The sequence below is a fragment of the Macrobrachium rosenbergii genome, chromosome 27 (assembly GCF_040412425.1).
Source record: "Macrobrachium rosenbergii isolate ZJJX-2024 chromosome 27, ASM4041242v1, whole genome shotgun sequence".
NCBI classification, from domain to species: Eukaryota; Metazoa; Arthropoda; class Malacostraca; order Decapoda; family Palaemonidae; genus Macrobrachium; species Macrobrachium rosenbergii.
Window position 1 is genome coordinate 10,648,283 of NC_089767.1, and position 11,867 is coordinate 10,660,149.

The 11,867-nt window shown below is 35.3% G+C and overlaps 1 protein-coding gene and 1 long non-coding RNA gene across 2 annotated transcripts in view; one reads left to right on the forward strand and one right to left on the reverse strand.

Annotated features, from left to right (window-relative positions):
* The window catches only part of LOC136853395 (uncharacterized), a 305,968-nt gene that overhangs the window by 283,152 nt on the left and 10,949 nt on the right, over window positions 1-11,867 (forward strand). The window lies entirely within an intron of this gene.
* LOC136853394 (calcium-activated chloride channel regulator family member 3-like) overlaps window positions 1-11,867 on the reverse strand; it is a 33,580-nt gene that overhangs the window by 890 nt on the left and 20,823 nt on the right. The window contains exons 5-8 of the mRNA XM_067128857.1: window positions 7,382-7,550; window positions 4,782-4,896; window positions 3,504-3,618; window positions 1,077-1,189 (exon numbers count right to left, since the gene is read on the reverse strand). Coding sequence (XP_066984958.1) covers window positions 1,077-1,189; window positions 3,504-3,618; window positions 4,782-4,896; window positions 7,382-7,550 — 512 coding nt within the window. The remainder of the gene's footprint in view (window positions 1-1,076; window positions 1,190-3,503; window positions 3,619-4,781; window positions 4,897-7,381; window positions 7,551-11,867) is intronic.

Below are 11,867 nucleotides of genomic sequence, written 5' to 3' on the forward strand. Positions count from 1 at the left end.
GGTAAAGTGGTCCAGCGCATTACAGATTGCAAAGTCGTCGTCTCACAGCCCAGATCTTCTGTCTGATTTTCTGAATTGAAACTGTAAATCCGTGAATTAAGATGACCAAGACGTCATAGCTTTAGATAAAAATAGGTTACTGTAAATGGCAACGGACGGACCCTTAGAATATATGTACCTTTTTTTTTTTGCAGGGTTTGTCCATATCTCTTGCCATTTCATAAAGACAACAATCACTAGAATATGGAGATGATTAAATATTTGCGATGGAATTTTAGCCAAAATATTATTTTATTTTTTTAGTTTTTTGGAAATTATTTCAAGGTAGAACATAATGTTCAAAAATTTTTCCCAAGAAGTCAAACACTTCTCCTGCGCTTAATCCTGTTTATTTTAAATATATACGAATTAGCTATATGTAATTTACACACTTAGTCTGTTAGATCTTCTATTCTTATTCACTCCGTCTTGATAATTCAGTATATATATAAATAAATTAGGTGGGGGGATTTCATTTCATATCGAAGATAACTTTCATGAGGAATCCAATACCGTTTTATTAAGCTAATTATGCCTTCATTCAAAGCAGTACTTGGCTAATTATTGCTGATTTTCAATTTTGCAACACACACACACACACACACACATATATATATATATATATATATATATATATATATATATATATATATATATATATATATATATATATATACATATATATATATATATATATATATATATATATATATATATATATATATATATATATATATATATATATATATATATATATATATATACACATACATACATACATACAAAAATAACAATTGCCGTAGTTCTCATGACTGTAATTATCACTAATGTTTGGTGATCTATTGCTATTGTTATTCATGCGTTATTTTAGTTTTTTATCTAAAACATATTGGGTTATTTTCTTTGGGAGCTTGATAGTCTCTTGAGCTTGTTCCACATAAATGTTCGCTCATTTTGAAATACATAAATGTGTGTGTGTGTGCATGAAAAACGTTACGTGTATATTTCAGTACCTTCTTATACATCATTTAGCTTACCTTCCGTCCGCAGTTGTCATCAACAAGGAGGTATAAGGCTGGCGTCGTCATTTTAACTAAAGTGAACGTTGGTATGGTGTCTGTGGCTCGGCTGATAGGAGGGTTTTTCCCGTCTGTTAAAGAAGTCACTATTAATGTTGGAGAAAGGTGCACTGGAAAGATTGCTTTATGGTTAAAGTTTGTACGTGTCATTGGATCTGCTGCGTGCAGATTTGGGAGTTCTAGAAATTTCTTTTAGTACACACACGAGGTGTGTGGAATCTCTTGTCATAGATTTACGAATGACACTGGTTTGCAAATAAGATTTTTTATATATACAGGGAATATTGTGTGAGCGCGAACGTAAAATAAAATGCACGTTATAATATAGGTTAACTATATCTTTGGTTTGAATCCTTAGTGAATAACGTCACATTGTGATATTATCTTCCTTACGAACAAATGTAGAATATTTCATTTTACACCGATTTTTTAGGATTCATCATAATATGTTGTTAAGCAGAATTGCAAGCTTTAAAAATTTGTCTGTCTGTCTGTCTGTCTGTCTGTCTGGTTCTTTCTCTAAATGATTTTAATGGGAATGAACCTCTGATTTCTCTCCATTATCGTCAGACCAACTGTTTTTTCGAGATTTGACTCCATTAAATTTTATATTGCTTTTCTTGCGTATGATTTCATTTTATTTCTTAAATTTTACTGTTGGGCTCACTGATTTTTGTGAAGTTTGAAAAGCATATAGATTCCTATTATTAGGCAATATTTAGGCATTCTGAGATATTTTCTCATCACTTTCCATGTTTCCAGTCAAAGGTAACTATACCGGAAAATGATTGTGGGTGAACTGAAGCAGTGATTGGATATTTTATTCTCATACAAAAATACAAAGAAAGAACCAATGGATAGTAGTAACTAATCACTTTATTTTATCTTAGGATCAGCAGCAACTAAAATCGCACTGTGTGTGTGTGTGTCACATCCCAGGGAAAGGTTGAAGCTTCTGAACGATCGATTAGTGTCTGTGTGAGAGTCGATGTCTTCAGACTTCTTAGAAGATCGCAGTGGGAGATTCAGTCCCGACTGTTGTATGCAAGGAATTGTTATAACGATTATTATTCTATTTCTGTAAGGAGTATATACCTTCATGCCAGGTTATTATTGTGTTGGGAGGTTTTGGCTAAACTTTTACGAAAGGAATTTCAGGAAATATTTTTGGATCTTGTTTTAGTCTAATAGATTTTCGAGACCATCTTCTCAGAAGATATCAAAAGCAGTGTGACCATTTGTTGAGGGTCAGACTGTAAGGTTTATTCAGCAAAAGGAGACTGTTTACCTCGTTGGATTTACTTTACGGATTCTTTTAGAATTTTCTCAAAAAAATAACAAAAATGCATTTTAAAAAATTGCTCATGAGCCACAAGGCCAACCTATTGCATATGGGCGTTGTTCCAATAGCCTACTCAATCCAATGCTGTATCAACTGGAAGGACTGTGTCTACTTGAAGAGTTAATGTTATTGTTGTTGTAGCTGTTGTGTGTGGCTGCCTTTGACTTTTGCGAAGCTTCTTATATGTAATATTATACTGATAACTTTATGTGCAATTATATACGGCGGATAGAGACTTAGAGGTACTCATAAAACGCTTCAAACGTTTATGTGTCTTCGCTCTGTCGACTATGGGTATCTGTCTGCTTGCATGTTTTGTGCTATTCGCAATCACGTTGGGTGGCATTTATAGTGTTATAATGATATTAATAACGCGGTAATTGCGTATAAATCAAAGCCCTTCTTAAAGGCTTACGAGGTCACTGAGCGCCGATTCCTGGGTACAACGCATGACCAAAGCGTTTAATGATTCGAGGAAATATTAATAAGTTTAGTATGACATGCAATTTTGACTTTCAGTGCCAGAGAGCACACCCTGATTTTTTCTGATTGGCGTGGGTGATTTTTAAACGTAAAAAAGTAGTCATTTACGTTGTATATTTATCTTTATTTGTATGTGATTTTCATCTCTTGTGTTTCACCTTTCTCCTCGGCGGAAAAATGTTTAGCTATTCAGTGTTCCTTTAGGCTTATTTCATGTTGGTGCTTCTTTCATTTTTATTGTCAACAATAAGCAAGGAATTGGTCAGGAGGAAATAGAAAACGCTTTAATGAATGAACCGGTTGTAAAACATTTGCGAAACAGAATGAGAAGCTTTGGAGATTTTAAGAATGAATATCTGACAAATCAAAGCGGAAAAATGTGGAAAAGTTTAAAATTAAATTGTGAAAAAATTATAAATTAAGAAAAAATTCTAAAACAAACTGGAAATAAAAATCGTGAAAAATACGATACTGAATTTCATGTCTGAAAACAGGGAATTGCGAAAATGTTGACACTATATTTGAGGTAAACAAATGCAAAATGAAAGAGTTATACATACTAAGGAAATCGTCGTGTTTCAGCATAACCTCCCAAATGCCCTGACCTCTGCAGTGCTTGTTTTGTGGCGTTGGGGGCAAGGGGTCATGCGTCTCTTTGTCACACAGGTGTCTGACCTGGAATTAGAATGAAGTTGGGTAATTTCAAAAAGGAATTGTATGAAACATATTTCTTCTTAGAGTAATGTTGCAATAGTCAGGTGTAATTATTATTATTATTATTATTATTATTATTATTATTATTATTATTATTATTATTATTAAAACAAAGCAAAATGTTGGCTATTTCTTATAGGCCCATGTCAAAATTAGCAATTCCATATTTTCTCTTTATCTTAGTGAAATTTTATTTTTATCGAAAAAAGGAGCAAAAAATTAAATAACCTAGAGAAATCTAAACTTGAAAACTGAGTACAAAAAATTTATGTCAAAATGACTGAACTTTGAATTCGCAGTTCCAGCCCACATTATTTTTTCAGGTTAGGACATATTTCTTATGCACCAGACCCCTCAAAGCTTTCTTATCTTCTGTCATACCATTTTGTTCGAATGTGTTGCTTATTCAAGTTTTATGACGAATGTCTGAGAGAAAGAAGTGTGCTTAAAAATACGGTACTGACACTTATGGAAAGCAACGAACTTTTTCTTCTTTATTTATACATTCACACTGTATTATTCATTTTCTATATTCATTACTGATGGCTATAGTAAATAGTGTAAGATATTATATTTTGCGCTACCTATCCCAAACTTCTTTCCACGTCTTGATGTTGATCCCAGGCAGGAGACGAAATGCGTGTGCCACGCTGTTTTTGAAATAAATCAGCTTTAAAACTATTCTCTTGGAGTTTTTATTTGTATTAACCCTCAAATTGTCTTCCGGCGTCGATGACCTGTATTTCTGTGACGCCCCGTCTGGTTACATTCATTATTCTTGCCTAAAGGAAGCTTCATAACAATTCAGTAGCATCAGCCTATTGATAGTTTATTACTTGCATTTATTATATTCTATTAAATTCAAAAGATTCACCAGTCAGGTTCATTTCTTTCTTGATTCTAATGTTGAGCACTTTTTAAAAAGTTTTTTTGAAGCTGTAATATAATTTGCGTGTATTATGACTTGGACAAAACATTTAAATTAAGGTCACTTGCATGTGTGAGCATTCATTCAAGATTTACTCCAGTTTCATCAGTATTATTTTCTCATTCCGTGGTGTGGTGGCAACATCAGTTCCTCTCTTTCACTCGCCCTTTTCTGCTCAGGACGTCAATTCACTGACCTTTTCCACATGAGAGATGTACATAATCGAGTAGTTGGCCGATGTGCCCTCTACTTCATAGCGACATTTGGCATCAAGCTCTCCTGTCGACATGACGTCACATGCGCCACCATTCCTGGAATAACGGGCCGAGAAACTAGAGAAAAGCGTGAATTAAATATACCCGCTAAATTAAACAAAAATTTTGTAAAAAAAAAAAATAGTTTTATTTTTTTTTATCCATGAAAGCAAAAAGAAATGAGATTTTATTTGAGAGCCTCTCCTCAAAGTTCAAGGCTGTTCGAATACAAATGAGACATGCACAGCATGTCGCGGGTTATGTACAGAATTGTGTGACTAATACATTGATTCTGAGGAGCCTTTAGGGTGGAATCCGGATATAATCATACATGTGACTGTTAAGCATTAATGGCAAGATTCATAAGATACAGGTTTTTGGAAAATGGTCTTCAGCATGAAAGGCAAGAACATGGTCAATAGATAACAAAAAGGATATGCTGGTTGATAAAACTACTTATTCACATTATTTGATTTTCAACGTTATACACAACATGCATGTTTAGTCGTTCATTTGTGTATATTACATTCTATAATTGGAATGAATCCCTTCTTATCTTATTTTCCCGAATGAATTCAGTATTGCCCTCCTTTTTTACACAAATCCGGAGTTTAAATATTTTATTTGTTTACGTCTTTGCCCTGTTTTTATTTTCATTTTATTTTTTCATCCTTTCATTGAAGGGAAATATCTTTAACAGCACAATTATTTTATTTTCATGCACTTGATCGTCTTTCAAGTTCATTTGATTGTAATAAAAGCATTTTTGAATATCGTAAAAACTGTAGAATGGTGGACGTCCTGACAAGTCTAAAGGAAACTCCAAAAATCAAGCATTTAATCATAGTATTTTGAATATTATTAGTCCCTTACTAGCCAAGCCAGGAACTAGATTTACCTCAGTTTGTCAGTCTGTGTGTCTGTCTGCCTGTCTGGCTATCTGTCTGTCGGTCTGCCCATCAGTGTGTCTGTCACGCTTACCGGTCACGCAAGTTAAGTGCGTTAATCGACTTACTACCCTAATGACAGACTCGCTTCTAGACAAAGAGAAAGGGCACATGACTTTTTAGGTTTCTGTAAAAGAAAACTATCGTGCCGGCTTTGTCCGTCCGTCCGCTCTCAGATATTAAAAACTACTGAGGCTAGAGTGCTGCAAATTGGTATGTTGATCATCCACCCTCCAGTCATCAAACATACCAAATTGCAGCCCTCTAGCCTCAATAGTTTTTATTTTATTTATTTTATCTGGCAACGGTATAGACAGGCCACCACCGGCCCGTGGTTAAAGTTTCATGGGCCGTGGCTCATACAGCATTATGCCGAGACCACCGAAAGATAGATCTATTTTCGGTGGCCTTGATTATACGCTGTGCAGAAAACTCTATTGCGCCGAAGAAACCGGCGCATTTTTTACTTATGTTCTTATACGATGGAAGAGGAGCCAAGACGGATCTGCTGAAGGCCAGCCGCCCTTTTCCAAAGGCCAGTCCGAAGAAAACGACAAAAGGAAAAGGGAGAAGGAAGCAGGAAGTCGAGCGCTTAAACACAAGAAAGCAATAAACCTGCATCAAGATACGTTAAGATTGTAAGAAAAACAGAACCAAGAAGAGAATTCCAAAGCCTGGCGTTAGAAGTTGTGTGTATAAAGCTCGTGTACTTAGTTAATAGGTGAAAAATTATGTTAATTTTACCATATATTAAATGCCCAGAATAAGGGAAAATTATAGTAATTTAACAATGTCTTCAAACAAAGTTTTTTTTTTGTCCAAATTGAAACTCTGAAATGGGCCTTTTCTGTATTACTGAAGCTCCCACATCCCCCTTTGTCTTTCAAACCGAACACGTGGCAAATCTAATGGTGAAGAAGGAATAAATTTTAGGAATATTAGTATTAGTCTAATTCTTTCTTAAGCCTGGTGTTCAATGCTATAATTTCATAAAAAGAGGCCGAAAGTTCATTTTGTATTTGATTCTACGCAATGAGCAAGAGAACGGTAAAAGGAGGATTTTATTCTGAAAATAAAAAGTGTGGGACGAGTTTAAAAAGTTCATCGTTGAAAGTGGAGACTTCTGATGGCAGTTAGTACCTCTCCCTATTTGGATGGCTTCATATAACATTAAATTTAGATTTTTGTTCTAGATTGGGCAATTCTGTCACAGTCTCGGCTGTTTTTCCATATTTTTTCATAACAGCCGTACTAGTTATTATATCAATAATAATTGTGATATTTTTATTACTGTAAAGACTGGACCTCCTATTTCATTACATCCTGAACGTGTGATCTCAATCAGAAATCAACATTTTATGGTCATCAATTCCATCTTTTCCTTTCTTTTGATCGTGTTTAACTTTAGTGATTATTATTCAGTCGAAAATACATTGTTTTAAGTTCCCATTTTATTTACATGTGATTAGTTTTTATTTCTATAGATAAATTTTCAAGCATTTATTGATCTGTTTGGTAAGGCGTTTCTTTAATGCTGGCGGGCACACTCAATGGATTTTTTTTTTCGTGAAAACGATCGTCATCTCTGTACTCACTCCTTCCTCCAAAGCCCCACAAGGGCATCTTGGTCCGTGCATCCGGTGGGCAGGGTCTCGTTTTTCGCTGGATCTGAATAAGCATGCGGGAAGACCTTGTCTCCTGGATATCCGTGCTCCTCGTACACCCCGTATCGGTATTTTATCCACTCCGCTGCCACCACTTTACCTGTTGGGAAAACTATCGGTAGAATTGTTGCCCAGTGGGCAGACTAGAAGAGTTCGATTATCTTTTCCTCTCCCCCCGCCCCCCATTCTCTCTCTCTCTCTCTCTCTCTCTCTCAAGGCAACAGATGGTGTAGAATACAAGGACAAGAGGTATCCTAGGTAAGGCAACTAGGTCTCATGTTCAGTACTTGGCTATTACACCCAGTAACTCTAGAAAAAAAAAGTAAAATTGAAGTATAAAAGCAAATCATATCGTATGAATATTGGTAAGTATCAGCCGGTAAGGTTGTTGAGTACCCAACTGCCTCCACGCCTGAGAGCACTAAGCCAAGCCTTGCATCACTGACGCACTTACTAACACCTTATTCATTCGTGATAAAGCATACACGGTTTGAAGGTTCATGAATTCACACGTACATGCTATTCTTTCGCGAAGAGTCTCTCTTTTATATATATATATTTATATATATATATATATATATATATATATATATATATATATTAACTTTATCACATACACAATTGTTCTGTGCATTAGCAGAATTACTAAAAGGACCTCATTCAAACTGGATGGTATCTAATGGAGTTTTTATTCAAAAGTTACAAGCTTTCTTGGACAAACAGTCCACATTATCAAGTATCCGTACGGACACTTGATAATGTGACTGTTTGTCCAAGAAAGCTTGTAACTTTTTTAAAAACCATTAGATACCATCCAGTTTGAATGAGGTCCTTTAGTAATATATATATATATATATATATATATATATATATATATATATGAAAATAAGAAGGCCCATAAAACACTATTTAAACGTTGAAAAACCATATTTTCTGGGCACTTGTTTCTGTGCCCTGTTCACTGGTAGAATATGGACAGGTGGAAAGTTACAATGGTATATATACAAAAAACATGAAGGTGTGTCCTTGGGCCTCCGATGTTAAGGAGGTGGCGTTTCTTAACATCGGAGGCCCAAGGGACACACCTTCATGTTTTTGTATATATACCATTGTAACTTTCCACCTGTCCATATTCTATGAACAGGCACAGAAACAAGTGCCTGAAATATATGGTTTCAACGTTTAAATAGTGTTTTATGGGCCTTCTTATTTTCATATTACACTGTAGTATTACAGGAAAAGACATTCATATATATATATATATATATATATATATATATATATATATATATATATATATTTATATATATATATATATGTATATATGTGTATATATATATAATATATATATATATATATATATATATATATATATATATAATATATATACATATATATATATAAATATATATATATATATATATATATATATATATATATATATATATATATATATATATATATATATATATATCAGTTACCACAATATGGTTCGTATTGGCCTCTGTCTTTCATTCGTCCATTTGGTAGTTAATAGCAGATCGTTCGGCTTGTGGGACTGAATCATAATGCGTGTCGACAAGTTTATAAAAGGAATCGTCCAGCTGTTGCATAGCTTGTAAACCTGGATATGTATGAAACCAAGCAGTTAACAATAAGCTATTTTCGTTTGTTTATATTTGTACAGTAAATGTAAAAAATATGGTGACTAAATCCTTAACATATCGTTCCAGGCACACTGACTGGCAACTGAAGCATTTTCTTCGTTTTTCTCGTTTCACTACGGAAAATGAGATGTAATCTAACTAAGACTGCGTTTGTATTAATCATTATTGTCTAATATAAAATTTGTGTCAAAACAGCAAGAAAATTCTGTTTCCTGTCACATACTTAAATGCCTCACTTCTAGATGTTCCAGAGCTTCGTTCAGCACCCGAGCTGCTCATTACTCAAAATTTTCAGCGGCTAAAATTCCTTTTCTTGCAACTTAATTGCAATAGTTTGCTTACAGACAAAGTGAGTTTATTCTGTCTAACGTTTGAATAATTTCAGTAATAAACAGTTTTAATTCTGAATACGTTTTTTTACTGTAAAAAAACAACGGACAATCAGGGCAACACTCGTCAGCTGTCACGTCATGGGAGCATGTATAAATAATATGAACGCCTTTTCTGCTGATTTCCCGTATCAATAAAGACGGCTTATCAAATATGTAGAATTCTTATTGGCTTACGTCGATTTGTTTTTTGGACGTAACAGGCGCTAACGATTAACGAGTGTACCTAGACCTACAAAATAAATTATCATTAACGTAATGAGTTTCAAGCAATAACGAGCGCAACAAGTCAGAGGCATAAATTATTCTAAAACTATCAAACAAGATAGTGAAAATGAGAATATGACGACAACTGTTAGCAACCCCAAAGAACTCAAATGCACAAGCTGACGAGTTTGAAACAGAACTAACATGGAAAGCTTGCGATCTCCATCGGACGACGTTATGCTCCTTCTATTTTTTTTTTTTTTTTTTTTTTATTCTTGTTGGCATCATGAACTTGCGACTGTAATTTCATATCTTTCGTACCAATTCATACTCCATGAAAAAATTTAGGAAATAAAAAAAAACACAAAGACAAAATTTTCCATGTATTTTCAGACCTTCCATCTATATGCATCCAACAAATCGAATAGACATTCATTTGCTCTTTTATGTTACTTCGGAAGTGTAATTTGTGATTCCTAAATAATGTTTGCTTTTTATTCAGTAATAATATTCTAATTATTTCCAAATATCTGATGCGGTCATACATTTCTGGTCTAAGATGATAGACATGTGTCTTCTACACCTTTTCACCCTCAAATTAAAGAAACTGAACTTCAAATTAAAAAAAGTTGACTTTCATATTAAAAAAGTTGACTTGCAAATTAGAAAAGTTGAAGTTCAAATTAAAAATGTTGACCCTCAATTTATAAAAGCTGGATTTCAGATTAAAAAAAATTGACTTTCAATTTTAAAAAGTCGACTTGAAAGTCAATTTACATCTCCCCGGCCTGGGACGGAGGTAACCCGTATTTAAGCCCGATCCGTCCGCACTTAGGTTGGGAGTCGAGCCGGGGCTCTTGCGAGCCATTAGGCCCTTTCAGCGGCCAGTGTTTACACCTTGGTTGGCCATCGCTGTAAGGTCGTTCCTTGCTTCCCTTCTCCAAGCCTTGCGACCTGGAGGTGGTGAGCCCACGCCTCTACTGTATCTGCGCTGCAAGCGCTGAGGAATCAGAAGGGTGCAACCCCAGGAAGTAAGGAAGGCTTGCCAACCCTACCATGGAGTGCTTCTGTTAAGCGCCATGGAGTGACCCGTGTTTGTCCGCAATTAACCGCATCCTTGCGCAAGGATTAGAGCGGGCGTCAGGAGGCGGAATCGAACCCACGACCTTTCGGTTGGCAAGGCGACGCTTTACCAAATGAGCTGACGAGAGGAAGCACTCCATGGTAGGGTTGGCAAGCCTTCCTTCCTGATGTTGCACCCTTCCGATTCCTCAGCGCTTGCAGCGCAAATACAGTAGAGGCGTGGGCTCACCACCTCCAGGTCGCAAGGCTTGGAGAAGGGAAGCAAGGAACGACCTTACAGCGATGGCCAACCAAGGTGTAAACACTGGGTGCTGAAAGGGCCTAATGGCTCGCAAGAGCCCCGGCTCGACTCCCTACCCAAGTGCGGACGGATCGGGCTTAAATACGGGTTACCTCCGTCCCAGGCCGGGGAAATGTAAATTGACTTTCAAGTCAACTTTCTAAAATTGTAAGTCATTTTTTTTACTTGAAATCCAGCTTTTTAAAGTTTAGGATCAACATTTTTTATTCGAACTTCAACTTTTTTAATTTACAAGTCAACTTTTTTAATTTGAAGTTCAATTTTTTCTCAATATGAAAGTCAACTTCTTAAAATGAAGTTCACTTTTTTTAATTTGAAGGTGAAAAGGTGTAGTTCATGACATTATTCATAAGTGTTCAAAGGATAGTCATAATTGAAGGTTATTTCAACTAAATATCTAGAATATTTCCACTGAAATTGATGCAAATTCTAAATCTTAGAAGGAAAATCACATCGGTATTTCAGATGTACCATCACATAAAAATAAGAAAAAACAAACAAATTGTTGCCTCGTTCTCTGACAAATTATACTAAGAAGCGTTTCCAGAGATTCTAGTTATCTTTTAATTTCCATTGTAATCTGCAAGAGCAGATTTTTTCAGTGGCAATAAAAGTCGAAATCTTTGCCATTTTCTCTTTTATGTGTCCTCTGTGTTACCTGGCACCAGGCCCAACCTACAAGTTCGGGATGCAGTGGCTATGGCCCTCATTTTCTACAAATTTTATGCCAAACCAGAAGTTACAGGGATTTGGTGATGTTCGCGTTTCCT